The sequence below is a fragment of the Folsomia candida genome, unplaced genomic scaffold (assembly GCF_002217175.1).
Source record: "Folsomia candida strain VU population unplaced genomic scaffold, ASM221717v1 Fcan01_Sc002, whole genome shotgun sequence".
Taxonomy (NCBI): domain Eukaryota; kingdom Metazoa; phylum Arthropoda; class Collembola; order Entomobryomorpha; family Isotomidae; genus Folsomia; species Folsomia candida.
In genome coordinates, this window is record NW_019091194.1 from 1836985 (window position 1) to 1852925 (window position 15941).

Below are 15941 nucleotides of genomic sequence, written 5' to 3' on the forward strand. Positions count from 1 at the left end.
ACTTGGGAGATTTCATTGAGGAGGTTTCTCATTTTATGTTTAATACTCCGAACGAAGATGTCCGCATCCATCTTGATCCCTTTTCCTCTCCCGAAGAATTTTGTTAAGACAAAGATCTTAACGGGAGAGAGATGAAGACATTAGGCAAGAATGCCAACTTGTCTTGACAATTTATTTATTATACGAGAACTAGAGAGAGGGTGATGGGTTGGATGTATGTACGTACTTATTTAGGTACGCATTGGTAGTGGTACATACAGTAGTGACGAGGTCTGGTTGTACTCCGTTTCCGGTCTCTTTTATTTATTTCTCTTTACAACAGTAGTGTCTCTCAGGCCTGGTAGTAGAAGAAAAGTGAATTCATATGCTGTACTGTAATGTGATTTGGCATACTCGTTCACTTTGAGTGAGTGAGTGAGTTCGGGTACAGTACAGACTTCCACTCTGGCTGGTGAAGAATAATACCCGGGTGTTGTAGTAGTAGTGATGATTTTGGTGGAGCAGTATAGATATGTACGTGATGACGCTTATCATCGCCTTCTCATCTTTCCCTACTGCGGGTCTTCTCCTTCTTCACGGATAAAATGACATGGCCTTAAGCGGAATTGTGCATGCACAGAGAAGTTAAAGTGGTGGTAAATCGGTGGGGGTTTTGCGGCATGGAGGATAAAGAGATGTATGAGATGAGGCATGACCTACCCCACTAATTGGGGAGAGAACGATTTAAAAAGAATGATTAAATAGGTACAAATTCGAAATATTTATGAAAATGGGACGCAATTACGCCGGAATTGTAAAACTCGCAAATTAATAATATTTAAAAAATATTAGGTATCTGTAATGTCAAAATTAGAAGTTATGTACTTGCAACAATCTCTGTATGAATTGGTTTAATCTGAAAAAGTATCATTAACAAACAACCAATTTTTAAAAAGTACCTCACACACACATACCTTGACTGACACGCAGGTACAATTTTTTCTTCCCGAGTGAGAGAAATAGAACAAAATAATAATTTCGACTTCAACAGCATGAGATTTAAGTACCTCAGATCAGAACGTCTCAGACTAATGTTCATTCATTTCAACCCCTGCTGTATTCTGTGCACTTAAGGGCACACCATCCTACCAAACTGCTTGCTGCTATCTTACCATCATGCCACCACGACCATCATCATTTCACTTCAGATCTGGTTTTATGTCCATCCGTGAAATGTTTGCCCGGCCTGTAATGGATTTTCAGAAACAAATAAACAATTCTGAGGTTTTTTTTTCATTTAACCGAATTTCAACCGACCACACACAACTCTTACTTCAAACTTTTTGACTCGATTCATGTCGATAACATGAGGAAGTCATCATCTGCTGTACACACACAAGAAGCCAGACATGATCATTATTGGTGTGGCTGTAAATATAATAATAATGTAATAGCAATAATAATAATAATGATATCGTGGTTTGGTTAGGAGCGTAAAATCCGATTCGACTCGAGATACATACATAACTCCATTTGTTAAATAAAAATGTGGTGGTGTGACTTTATGCGCATTTTGAATAGAATCTTATGAGATGAAACCTTGTGGTCTCAAGGAATGGAGTTGTTTGTGGTTGGTTTGCGTTTCAGGGATAAAATGTGAAACGAATTTTTAAACATTTTTCTTGGTTTTTGGCTAATTTTAAAAGTGTTTTAAGCACACGGTCGACCAGCCAGCCAGCCAGTGCCCCCGGTCGTGGTGGTGAAGCAGTGTACATAAGTGGTTACTGGTGGTAATATGGCATGCATGTGGTCCAGCCTTATTACCTATTGCTAATCGAATCGAAGAACAAAATTGATGCAAAATCGCATCATGCGTCCGTCCATCCCTACTTTTTTTTATGCATAAAATCAGTAAACTAAGCAAACCAGCAACCTAGTCACGTTCTCTGTCCTCCATCTCGTTGAGATTAGCACTTTATAGTCATTATAAAAAATGAAATTGGCCATTGGCAAATTACTCTTCTTTACTTGGATCGATTCAGTTTATCAGAGAGAGCATAATTTTATGCAAGAATTCGCAAGTCCAGTAGCTCCACTGCAGTCATCGCCTGCTCCTCGCTGTATTTATTATGACTCGCTCGATAAGAAACACGAAATAAAAGAGAAAGATTGCAAATTCAGAGATTGATAGCCTCATAATAAATCAAGTGGTTACTCAAACTGGAAAAAAGTCGTAAGCAGGGTGACGTTCGTATGAATTAGATGGATGAAGAAACTCGCTCTTTTGATTCCATTTTGTGTGTTTAGACAGACGACAGATTAAGGGGAGAGATTAAAAAATTTCGTATATAAAGAGTCACACGAGGATAAGAGGGGACAAATCAATCATCCTCGATGATCCTCCCAATAATAAAAACCACCACCACCACCACCTGACCTATGTAACTCGGAATTAATGCCGTTTATTTTTTAATGAACACACACATACTCAGCATATACATGCATACAGCAACCACTCGACCGTATGAATGTTGTCGCATTAATAATATTTAATAGATCTAGATTACACCAATTCAATAGTAATGATTCAGCATCAAAAACAAAACAGTTAACTGCACTCTGGCAGTATTTACATAAGTAAAATATTTATACATAGATACGTACATATTTTTTTACTTGATATATTTCAATCGAGAAGTATCTATTTCTGCTTTGAAAACCAGAATATTCTGGGAAATGGTTGGTTAAAAAGTGGCTCGTGGATCTACATGTCGATGCAAAGTTCGAGTTATTATTACTGACCAGTTGGGCGTTAATACGGAATATGATTAGAGTTTGAGACAAGTTTCATTTCATATTTCATTTGTGGACACTGACCACGTATGGATGAGACGACGAGTAAAAGTAATCGCTGGCTGGGTCTGAAAACCAGCTTCTTTTTGAATGGCCTGGATGAAAAATGGAGAAGATGATGAATTATGCTGCTTCGACAGACAAGAAAGATAATAATGATTCGGGTTTAGAGTAATAATTTCCGACTTTTTTGAGCCACGAGTTAAGAAGAAGAAGAATTCTTCATCACTCCTGGTTGGTCGTCGGTCGGTAGTATATTTTACTTGTTTGTATGTATCCATCCAAAAATTTGATTGGGTTTGGTTTGCCTATGTAGCAAAACTAACGAAACTAAATTGTTAAGCTAACAACATTTCAGAAGAAGAAGAAGAATGAATAGACATTCGCCTTCTTTTAAATACGAGTTCCTCTCCAGCGAGAGAGGAGACTTGTTAATGGGGAGAGTCGTCCAGTCCGGTGTAGAAAATGTTTAATGGAACTTCTTTAAAGTGAGAGAGAGAGAAGATGAATAAGTGAAACGAGATGGGATGGGAGGAGGATCATTTTACCACTACGTGAATCGACTATTGAAAAGTTTGATATTTAGTTGAATTACTTGGCTGGATAAGAAGAGTCAGGGACTCGTTATTGGAGGGAAGAGAGATGTGAAGAGATTTGATCGAATCAAGGGTGAAGTCGAAGTGCAGAGCTGGGCAATAAATGCGTGTTGGTTAGTTGAGCAGTTCAAGATCATGGCAAAAATTGAAATAAGTACGAATCAATCCTGACTTCTTATGTAATAATTGGGTCAAAATATTAAAAAGTGCGAAAATTTGGGTAAAATAGAATTGTTATGTCTTTGGGATAATAATCCCCTCCAGAGGAATTTTTTTGAAGGACAGAGAAATGAAGGTCTCTCAAGAATAAGTACCCGTCATGTCATTCTCGTTTCATAAGACGTTGACGTCGTCGTTTTCCTTACAGGAGTTTGCTTATCCTCATTACATAACTCTCTTCTGACTCTGGTCTGGTGTCCAAAAGTCGTGCCTTGAAGGAAATTCGACGCATTACTTGAATTCACTTCACTTTTTCTCTCTCTCTCTCTTCAAACTAAATAAGTAGATCAGAATAAGATTAGCTTTTTCTTTTCTTTTATGCCAACCTCATCCCACGTTTATTCTTCTCTTCGTGTCGTCATTGCATTGCTCCTCCGTGATTTCATTCCTTTCTTGCAAGCATTTTTTCTCAAAGAACATGACTTCCAGCAGGACAAGGCTCAAAGAAAGCGTTCATAATCTATCTATGTAAATGTTGCATATTTTATATTTGCTTTAAAAATTTGCCTGCTTTATTATTCAGTTACGGGTCACAAAGTCTAGTGCAAATTTAGAAATATTATGAAAATCTTTATGGATTTGGTTACACCAAAACTACTAAAACTTTGTTAATGCACACACGCATATCTACATCTCTATAGTGTCCGACATGGTTAGTGGTTTAGTTTTTGGCTTGCTCTCTCCTCCAACAATTAAAAATTTTTTACCTGTTGCACAATTCAGCATTTAGAATTCTGTTGTAGTGTGACCAGTACAAGCATGATTTCTGTGGTATCTAAAGTGCACTTTTTATTTGGAAAGAAAAGTCAGCTATGGAATGGAACTCTTTAAAGGCGGATATATAAACCCAGCAAGTGATGGTGGTAATAATGGAAAATATTATAAAAATATCTGTACTATACGAAATCATATCCCGACTGGAGAGACGACGAAGGCGAGGAAGAAGAGGATGAGTGTTCAAAACGAGATGTTGATAATATGATGGAGGGTTCCAACCCTTTACACACATTTGGTCTTATACTTTGGTGGTTGGTTTAGCTGACTGATCCTGATTTGATATAACTTGGACTTAACGCGGCTGCTGCTGCTGCTGAGTCTCCTCGTTAAGTACGACAAGAAGCTGTAAAAGCTTTAAGAAAGAAAGAAAGCTAAGATTTTTTATTGCTATTTTTTCTAATATGAAGCTCAAGCAAGTAGTAATAGTGGATTGGAAGAGGGGTCTTGACTTGGCAGGTTGTTGTGTTCCTTCTTATGTAATGCCGTAAGCATTCCTCCTCCTCCTCCAGGAGAAGAGCTAAGTAAGAAAAGTCGTATATACGAAATGAAACAGAGATTCGGAGAGATCTTTTTAGCCAGACTTGTTCTTTTCTTATGCTCCTCGTTCCCGTTGTCAAATTAAAATCTGGAATTATTATTATGGACTTGTGTCTTGGAGAAAATAAGCGAGGCTTATTCTTCTTCTCCATTATTATTATTATCGTCATTATTTTACCAGTTTGATTTACACCTAACGAGAAGATTCCTTGCCTAAAGAATTGCGAAATGCATGTCTAACTTTAGAATATGGTGGGAGAGAGACTTGTTTCCTTAAGAAAACCATAAAGTCACGGATTTTACAGAGAATTTATACAAATGGGCTGACCACACCAAAAATGAGGCGATGATCCATCTTGCGAGTAATGAGGACAAAGGAGAGAAAGAGGTGTGATTGATTGATTTGCTTGTTATTATGATTATGTATATGAGCCGGTTACTACTCCTCTTTGGCCTGTTGGCTTGAGGCAACTTAATTAGAAACAATTTTCCAACACGGAGAGGTGATTGTCAGTTCATCAGGTCAAAAGAAGATGATTTTAGTCGATTTTTAAGAGAAGAGCTGACTAATAAAGGGAAGAGAAGATCGATTCGGACGAAATTGGAATTTTTATCCGTCTGATTAAAAAATAAATTGATTATCTAAAAGTTGATTCGTTGAAAATCACAGTTTAATTCCGCATGCTTTTAGTCTCGCGTCGGTCATTTCAGGAAGATGCCCCATCCTTCACAAAATTAGCGTCAGATTAATAATATGAAGGATTTTAAGGAAATAAATAAAATAGGCTTATACAACCCGTCTAATTTCATGGCACGCCGACTAATTATCATTTATATCTATTACTCCGTATTGCGTTGAATAATAATAAATTGATTATTTTTTAAATCATTTAAATCCCCCAAAAAACGAGAAGATATTAATATTAATATTGATCCAATGCCAAGTTCAAGTTTGTATACTCATTTTGCATACCATTTTGGCAAGAGAAAGCTATCATCACGCTATTCATGCATATGAAGTGTGCGTCGCAGTGTAAAAAAATGGCAAATGATGATGAGTATTATTCACCCCGTTATTTAATGCACCCATTGATTTCATCAGCATAAATATGTAGCAAGTGGTTATTGGTTGGCTGGTTGGTTGAAAAGGGCTCACAAAATTATCGGCATGTTTTAATAAATGTGATGTTGAAAGAGGGAAGAAGGGCTTGTTAACATTAATCTCGGATTTATTGCTTCTTTTGATGATACCGCCGTTGAAACAAATGCCGACACTTGCTCCTCTCCATTCACGATATCAACAACTTAAAACACGCATATGTGCAAAACCCGATGACGACGAGCCGTGCTGTTAAAAAGTGCAATATGTTGTATGTATTATTGTAATGGAGGTGATGATTTGCAAGCAGGAGAGACGGAGGGGCACATACATTTAATATCGCACATGCATTGTTTTTTACTCTAGATTATAGCATTGGTATTATTATTGATAGCATGGAGGTTGATGTTCAAATTGACGACTGCATGATGATGATGATGCTTTCCATTTTTTTTAAAGTAAACAGTGTGCTGTTTTGTGTATTTGTTGGATAAAAGAGTTTGCACGCAAAGGTGGATTTGATTTTAATGGAAAATGTTTTGTGAACCTTATCGGTTGATAAATATGTAATAGAAAAATGAGCAATGCAACATAATTTAATAATGATGCCTCAATCATCATCCATCAATATTAGAAGATATTGGAGAAAATTGTGCAGAAAATGCTGAATATTTTTATTTTCTTTCTTTCGAACAGGTGGATCTGGTGGAAAATTGGAAGTTGGAGGAATGCCGTATCCTACCCCGATCAACATTGGTCTTTTAGGCTACCATTATCCGAACGGATCACCACTGGTAAGTGAGATGAAATTATAATAACTTTGTTTTTTTAAGAAGTGCACCACATCATTTCATGAATATGACTCATATTATATGAGCGAAATGTACGCTTAGCATATTGTGTCTTACAAGGGAACATACCGAGGTGTCCAACGAGTTAAGGGTCGACACCTATACCAAAATGACCACAATACATGACTTGCTAAACGAACTGAACGAATTTCCGTGTAAAATTCACTTTTCGTCAAGTTGTGACGATATTTGTGACGAGCGCATGACCATGGCGTTGCCAGCGGAAGAGGTCGGCCGCTGAACCAACAGGTCGAACCCAGAGAAGCGTCGTCGTCTTCACGTCGTCTTCAGATATTTCAAATTCTTTCATATTTTGAAAACATCTTGAAATTTTGAAAAACATTTTAAATTTCTTCAAAATTTGAAAAATTTGTTCAAAATTTCAAAAATGTCTTCAAAATTTCAAAAATTTCTCAAAAATTTCAAAAATTTCTTTAAAATTTCAAAATTTTCTCAAAATTTCAAAGTTTTCTCAAATTTTTTTCAAAATTTCAAGATGTTTTCAAAATTTGAAATCTCTGATGACGACGACGCTTCTCTTCGACCTGATGGTTCAGCGGCCGACCTCTCCCGCTGGCAACGCGATGGTCATGCGCTCGTCACAAATATCGTCACAACTTGACGAAAAGTGACTTTTACACGGAAATTCGATTAGTTTGTTTAGCAAGTCATGTATTGTGGTCATTTTGGTATAGGTGTCGACCCTTAACTCGTTGGACACCTCGGTATGTTCCCTTGTTAGCCCTAAATAATGCAACCTGCGACAAAATGAGGAAGAAATCTGTATGAAAAAGTGATTTTGGAATGAAAGTAAAATGCGTGTTGCCCAAAATAAAAATGATACACACACCATTTCGACAACAAAGTTGGCGTTTGCTTTAAGTATACGCAGTTTAGACCAAGGTACATACGTACATTAAGTATTTGATTTGTTACTTTACCATGTATCTTGCTGGTTAATGAATCAGGTGTGAAAATGGATGGAGGTGTGAGACAGTGTGTGTCGTCGTCGTGGTCGTCGTATGGGATAAATAAAATAAAAAGTAGCGTTGCTAATTGGTAAACATGCGATTCCTCCCTCGAGACTGGGATCTCATATTATTAGTAAAGACCCAACTTCTTGGCGTTATTCGTATCATGTATGCACTCCCATTTAGCTCCTTCCTCTCTTCATAATGGAATGCCAACAGTTCTCAATTCAACGAATTTACACCTCTGGTCAGCGTTTTACTTACTTTTGTAAATAATGTGGTCTGGTGGGAGGAAAATAATAATAATAATAGTTTCGATATTTATATGCGTGCTAGTAAAATTTGCTCAGGTTAGGTCATCCATACGAACGTCAGACGTAGTTTAGTTTGTACTCTTCTGATAACCGCAGAAAGATAAGTCGGAAAATGACAAATTCAGCTGTCGCTTCCCCTTATCGATCCATTTGTGGGAGGAAATCAATTTATTTCTGTATTGTTATTGTCGCTGTGTGTGTGTGGCTTACTTTACTTTTTGGTGATAAGTATGAAATAGAACGACCGTGGGTCTGCCTGTGGGAGCTTCCGCTGCCGTACAGAATTTGTACTTTTTACTTACACCGTCACACTCATTCCTTTGTTAATTAATTATTTTTTTGTATGAAAACGAGTAAACAAATAGAAAAGCGAGGAGGTTTTTGTAAGACTCCCTACCAGAGTTTTAGTGGGTGTTTTGTCATTTCGGGAGGGAAATGACGTGACCATTTATTTATTATGGAACGAGATCATGGTTATTGATTAGCTTTATATCATGAACTGAAATCGTACAACATTTTGGGTAAAAGTTTCCCAAGAAAATTATGACAAAATGATTTCCATCATTACAATTTGATTCCTTTCTATTCCTCTTTATGGGTACGTATTACGTACCTCGTACGTGATGCAATAGTGATAATCCTACGCTAAAATCTCTCCTGGATTATTTACCCACAGTAATTTTGTAACGAGGTTGACTTTTCAAGATTGGAAAACGAGTTTCAAGTACTCGCACTAACTGGATGAACGGTTAGTTAGAAGAGGTACTGGCATAAGAACTCCAGTCCAGCCTTGTTGGTTAAAAAGGCCCTTGAAAGAATCAGGCTCAGGCTACTTTTCACTTCAAGGTGGGTAAGGAAGAAGATGAAGATGAAGGAATACATACGTAGGAGCCTCCATCCAAGAGAAAAAAGTTCCCTTGTTCACTTATCATCTTCTCTACTAAGGAACTCAACCTAAGTAACTAAACCAAATCTGAGACATGCATCTACAACCATGCAGGGCTAGAATTTTTCTAACCACTACACCACAACTACAAGCTAAATACGACGACGAGCCAAGGCCTTTTCTACACAGTGGCCGCGGAAGCTTGAGGGGCAATGTCCCCACGGTTGTTCGATGTCCCCATCATCTGCCCATGTTATATAAACCCGTCCCTCCCCAATCCTACAATGTTAACGTCCCCAGATGTCCCCACGACTTCCGCGGCCACTGATTCTAAACACATAATACTGCCGTAGTAGATAGTCGACCCTAGTTTTCTCGTAGGACGAGCTGTTATGTTCCTCACGAGGCACGGCGTTTCACGATTATATCAATGTTGTTATGCCATGGATGGAGGCTAGTTAAGCTAAGGACTGAATGAGGGGAGAGCCTGAAGGTAAACTATTTCTGGGAGTTAAGTACCTGCTGTCTTCTCCAAGTAGAGATTAGTCTTCACAGTTTAGAAAGACAATTAGATCTGAATATTAGAAAAGAGCCGGGTGTGGGTAATGTAGAAGTGAAGTGTGAACTGGGCTGTAGCAGAAGGATGCAGGCAGAAGGGAACAAAGGGTTGCTTCTTTTTGTAGGGAAAGAAATGTGGTATAATAATAACTAATATTTATACGAGTCAAGTGGACTGGGAGGGTGGATGGAATTTGGTTTGGTTGGTTAGTTACTCGCATTTGGATGGGGTCTTTCTTTCTTCAGGATTTCTGAGACGAGTGAAATGAAAATCCTCATAAATTCTCTACTTAATCTGAGTAATTAATGGAAATTACCTGTCATAATTTCTAACGTGGTGTGTACTGTGCATCGTACACACATTTTTTGACATCCATAACGGGAATAAGTAAGGGCTCACATTTTCAAGGGTTTGGTATGTAGATTGTTCACATTCTTTTGCAGGTGATGTTTTTTTCGTAATTTTTATCTCTTTTGGAAAAGTTTTTAGTAAATAGTTACACACTTTTCATCTGGTTGTGTGTGAAGAGAGAGAGAGAGATTTATTTTCATTTTCTGTTATTGACAAGTGCGACGATGTATTATATGACTGACGTATGTCGGACGGTTTTTTTTTCGATAAACAGGGCGAATCAGAGAGAGAGATAAGTAGTTATCTGCGGTTGCATGCAAACATCGTGCGCCATAATAATAACGTCAAATAAATGTATGTATAAGAAAAATGTGTGACAAGGAACGAGGGGATAAAACTCGAAACAAATGCGATATGAGAAAAATATGTCAACAATTTCAATGTCAACAATTTCTAGTTAACCTTCTGTATTGATTTTGTGAAAAATTCACATCTTTTTTTGCTTCCCATTTGCAAATTTAATCAAGTCAAGATGACGATGATATTGCCAATTTTTTTCACAAAAAAAGAACAAGACACAAGAAGGAAATGATTCAGTCGACTAAATTAAGACTTACCCCATAAGTGCGTTCCGTCTCGGTTTTCTTGAAATTTATGGAGTCATAAAAGCCATTAGGAATCCACCATTATCGGAATCGGTTTTATAATCGGAAAAAGTTGTGTGTCTCGTCTCCTCCTAGAACATCAAGCCGTAAAGTTAAGTAGGTAATAAGGGATGACTTTTTGGGTGGTGTTTGTTGACTCTGCAAGTGTCACACATACAATAAATATTGAATATTTGCACAATGTGGTGGTTCCTCCTCTCTTACAAAACCCACATCTATTTAAACTCCGTGAAAAAAAAAACACTCTTCCACCACAACCGTTACTTACACAATTATTGTTCCAATACTTTCAATTTCGTTTGCCAATTTTATAATAAAAATGTGGAAAAATCACGCCGCATAAAAAATGCATCATCATAAGAAATCCGAAGAGCCCGAAAAAAAACTGCCTCTCAAAATTTATGCGCTGTATACTCCAGAATAAATGCAAAATTTAAGTGTACTCACTCGTGTTTGATGTGATTTGTTGTGAAATTTGGACCTAATTGAAAGACTCGCATGCATACATTTCTGTACATAATCCGAGATAGATACATATTATTGGCATCCGGGTACACAAACCATTTTTATCTTTATGTAACATGCGTAGGTTGACTTGGATGAGGTGTGATTGATATATTATCAAAAGACTTTGCCTGGTAAAAGTAATGATATTCTTGAGTCGGTCGGGTAAGAAAATGTTCAAACGGGCACAAAAATAGTATATTTCGTCGTCGTGATCTCCCGTAGTGAGATTGGCAAATGGAATGGCACATGGCTCCGGATTGAACTAGGCAAATTATCATTTCAGAGAGAAATAACTCAACCGAAAGAAAAGAGTTGGGTTTGAAATTAATTTTATGATGATTTGATTCAGAATTTATTTAAATTGTTGCATATAAATATTTTTTTGGGTAAAAAAAAAATTGGAGAATATTTTTAGAGGTTTGTTCTGTAGCGGTGACGAGATGAAGATCAGTAGAAATAAGAAGGCTTTTATTTTTCTATGTATATGATAGATAAGCAGAAGCACTTCCGCCCACGAAATTACAACCACACGACACTTGACTTTTGTAAAGTGAAGATTGAGATGAGATACTCTGCTTACTTTAGCTTTTCGGAAGGGAGAGAAAATGTCAAGTTAATTTTATTTAATATCGACAACCAGAATGGTTAGACGATATATGACTTTGTATCGCTGAACTTTCCTTGGGATTAGTCCGAGATGGAATTTGTCTAGTTTTTTTTTCGAGAAAAAGTTGTTGATCGGGGCTTCCTTTTAAATTGGAGCGAGCATCTCCGTTGTGTTTCTATTTTTGGGACGGTATCAACAAATGTGCCGATTTCTTGTATGAATCAATCATCAATCAAGGGGTGAATTAGGAGATTTTTATGAATCTTGATGAAATTCGGGTGTGTTATTTTTGGAAGAGGTTTAAGGAAGTGATAGTAATATTTAGTGTGGCTCATCAGGTAGACAGGAATCATCGCTTTAATTAATTAAATAAGTGAAATCAGGTCAAAAGAGAGAGAAAAATTATGTAAAAAATTTGATGGAGAAATTCTTATTTCAAAAATCTTTTATATAATGCTAGTTAGCTTTTTTCAAGTAGCTGTTACTGCCCTGGTTAAGGATCTCGTCTTTTATTTCTTTCTTCATTCGGTAAGCCGAGTCGGTCGAGATGAATAAATGGTTGAAGGAAGAAGAAGATAAAGTCAAGTAGGAGAAGAATCCCCTCTGGTTTTGTCCATAAGGAGAATAAGAGGAGTAGAGGAAAGATGATGTGTCATGTCATGGAATGAGATGATGATGAGCAACAAGAAGCAAAGCAACATGTTAAAGAATACATAAGACTTTTTCTTCACACACAAGTCAAGAAGAGATGAAGGTTCTTCGTCTTATTCAGATATTGGGTTACACCATTTTTCTCCAGTTAACCCTTCTCGAAACCAAATAATTCGATATGTGGAGCAAGTTGATGCAAATGCGATGGGTTACAACAAAAGTGTATCAAACTGGGATCACATGATAAGTAGGATATGATACCCGGTCGTCGTCTATGTCTTGTGATTTCCTATATTCTTGCCCTAACAAATGGGCATGTTCCTGGCTTTATTTCCCATTGTATTGTTGCCTTCGTTAGCTCCTTATTCTTTTGATGATGAGTGATGGAATACTTACGCGAGATGGTTGGATTGGATGGATGGATGAGTATCAGAGTGTAAGTAGCAGCAGCTGGATAAAAATTCCAGTCTTGAATCTTGTTTAGGACAAGTGTTCATCATCCTCCTCGTTTTTCGTCGTCATCTTTTGATTTGAGGGGGATCTTAAAGGTATGGATGTAAAAAATGGTGCGCAAATCTACCTCCCTCCATAAAATAGCTACTTGTATGCACGTCTTTGTGGTTTTGGTCTCAATTTCAATCCCGGATTATCCATCCGATTCAGATGAAGGAAGGGTTTAGTTGTTGGTGGGCTTATCTTGATGACGGTGATCTCGACCGAGTGGATAATCATGTGTGACGAGACGTCATATGGCTGCCAGTTGGATCGGAAATAGGAAGAAGGAAAGAAGAAGAAGCCTCGCCTCACGCACTGTTTAGCAAAAAGATTGATTCTATATGAAGTCGACGCTTTACAAGTAAAGCAAAAGTCTTGCGTGTTTCAACCGTTGGGAATGATTTGTATGGAAATTAGGGATATCGCGTAATAATATCATTTCATATCACTTTTCGGAATTGAGGAGAGGGAGTAAAAGAGGGTTAAAGTTATGTATATAAGTACTTATCACCCACCGCCACCACTTTATACACGGACACGAATTCTATACAGTTTTCGGTTGAGTTGCTAGCTACATTCAGCTCGTGTCGTTTCCTTGTTGGTTTTTCTTGGTGGAAAGCTTACCCGTGGAAATTTGCGTGACTTTTACTCTATCCGATTTGAAATCTATCATTCATTTCGGTCCCTTGAGTGACAGGGTGAGCAGAGTTGCAGACATCTCACAAAGCTGCTCGATAATGGTTACATACATCCACTCGCTCACACTCCATCGTCGTCCATGTCGACGCTGGAAGTGAAAGTCGGTTTGATTCCGTGATGGAAGAGATGATAAATAAAAATATGCATTTCCACCAGGAGGGTGGGAATTATAAATAGTTTCTAATTGCTAATTTTGAAAAGTTTCGGAAACTTTGGGAAAGTTGAAAACTTTCAAGGTTTTTTATGTCTAAATCGGGTGCAGTGCATGTATTGGTCTCATTTATTTTTGTTATTTTCAAGTTCTTGGCCACATTTAGATATTTCCGAATTTTGCGTTTTTCCTTTCAATTCTTGCATTTATTCGAGGAGTGGAAAATAGGTAGTTGCATGTTGATTTAATACACAACATTTTTGGAGTGTGTGTGGTGTGTGTGCCACACTTGATTCATCCATACCACGATTTTTTTCTATACTTTTACTCGATTCGATGATGATAATTGATCTCAATCCAGATTCTGGACACGAGCAGAGAAAAAAGAACAGAATAGAACAGAGAAGTTAAATTAAGTTCCGGCAGCTTTGTCATGTAAAGTGACAGGTTGCATTTAAACATACTTACTTTTCACGAAGTAATTGATTAAATGAATTTTACCAGGTTTTGTACTCAACCACCGGGCAGTCAGTCAACCGTCTAATCAAAAAGTTTTAGATTGGGTTGTTGATGAAACAACTCTGTACTCGTGAATGCTCACTGATTTGTTTAATTGCTCTATTCTTTAAGGGAATTAAAGCAATTGTGGGGTCTGAAGGTTTTGCAGATTTTGACAAGATTCGCAAATTGGTTCATATCCTAGAAAAAATATGAGAAGTAGACATATGTATTTACGCATTACAGATATTAATGAATTAAATATTATAAAACTAACCCGCATAACTCAAGCCGAATGACCAGACTAATAATCCCTCAGCACACCAGTAATTGGCACATTAAGGCAGAACCAGACAAGAAAGTGGTGTGGTTGGTGTGGGTGGGTGCTTTTCCCACAATTGCGAAAGGGTCGTCCTCAACGACTGCATATGAATTGCAGCATATAAACTGCAATAAATTTGATAGCACGCAAATAAATATGTAGCATCAGAAGAACGTGCATAAAACCCCGGGTAGCAAGTTCCAATGATGCACTTTTTTTCCTTCATCACTCACCTTGCCTTTCTTTATTCCAAAAAGTTGTTGAAATTGGATCGCATTTTAACCAAAGTTTTACAAAGATTGCATGCATGCATGTGTTATTGTTGAACCACAACCAAACCAAAGTTTTACTTACTCCTAACGCAACGCAACCATTTAAACACTGATTTTTTCCCTGTGATTCGGAAAAGGAGGAGTAGACGACATGCACGGTGCATGATGCATAGAATTTATATATACGCGATGATGTAACAATTTATAATATAATGTAGGTAGTACCTTTAAATAAAAACTTTGACTTAAAAATTGCATGTTAAAAGTTTCTTAAAAAATAATACAATTTTTTATATTTTTTTTACTCTACAAAGACAACAACATGTTACATATCTGCAGTCAGTGACGATTTTTGTTGGCATCAGGAGCAAGCAGCACGCGAAAGAAAGGGTGTTAAATCTGACCAGCTTTGCGTCACTGTTTTTGTCTGATTTATCGTCTCGAGACATGAAGCTCTCATAAATAAAATACTTTAAACCAATGCGTGAAGAATCTTGTCCACTTATTATTCATGGGCATCACATAGTAAATATACAATAATAATAATATGTGATTAAATTACATCATATCACTTTCTCATTGAAAATTATTAATTCGTGCATAAATTCAAATGAGGTTGGATTGATTTTTTCGTGTCGATCTTCATTCCAAGTCTCGAAAGAGTAGGCAAAGTAAATAATAAGGATTGGTAAAGAGATGAGATGAGATTCGTAATTTAGTGTAAGAGATCATATTCTGGTTGCCTGTGGTGGCGTGGCGTGGCTTGGCTTGGCGTGGATGAACTTGAAGGCGCCGGCCCTTCATAAGTATTTCTTGACTTACATACACTTGACTCACCTTCATCAGTTTTGTAATGCCTTTCTTTATTTTATTCGAGTGGAATGGATGGAAACGCTGTCACGATTCCAACCTCTCTCTGGAATGAAATAAGGTTTTCAGACATTCAAAATTCACTTATTTTAAGCAGCAAGCAACCAAAACCCCACCATCTCGTCATCATCATTATTATTACGAAATGCTTTATTTACTTTTACTCTGTCTTCTTCTCGACTTGAATGAAATTATCTCAGCCAGAGAAATAA

The 15941-nt window shown here is 37.2% G+C and overlaps 1 protein-coding gene across 6 annotated transcripts in view; it reads left to right on the forward strand.

The window, feature by feature from the left end:
* Positions 1-15941, forward strand: part of LOC110843907 (protein pangolin, isoforms A/H/I/S) — a 113214-nt gene that overhangs the window by 10871 nt on the left and 86402 nt on the right. For all 6 annotated transcript variants that reach the window (XR_004833879.1, XR_004833878.1, XM_035847276.1 and 3 more), the window contains one exon: positions 6757-6854. Coding sequence is in view for 4 of the 6 variants with exons in the window: in XM_035847276.1 (XP_035703169.1) it covers positions 6757-6854 (98 nt within the window). In the remaining 2 variants the exon portion in view is untranslated. The remainder of the gene's footprint in view (positions 1-6756; positions 6855-15941) is intronic.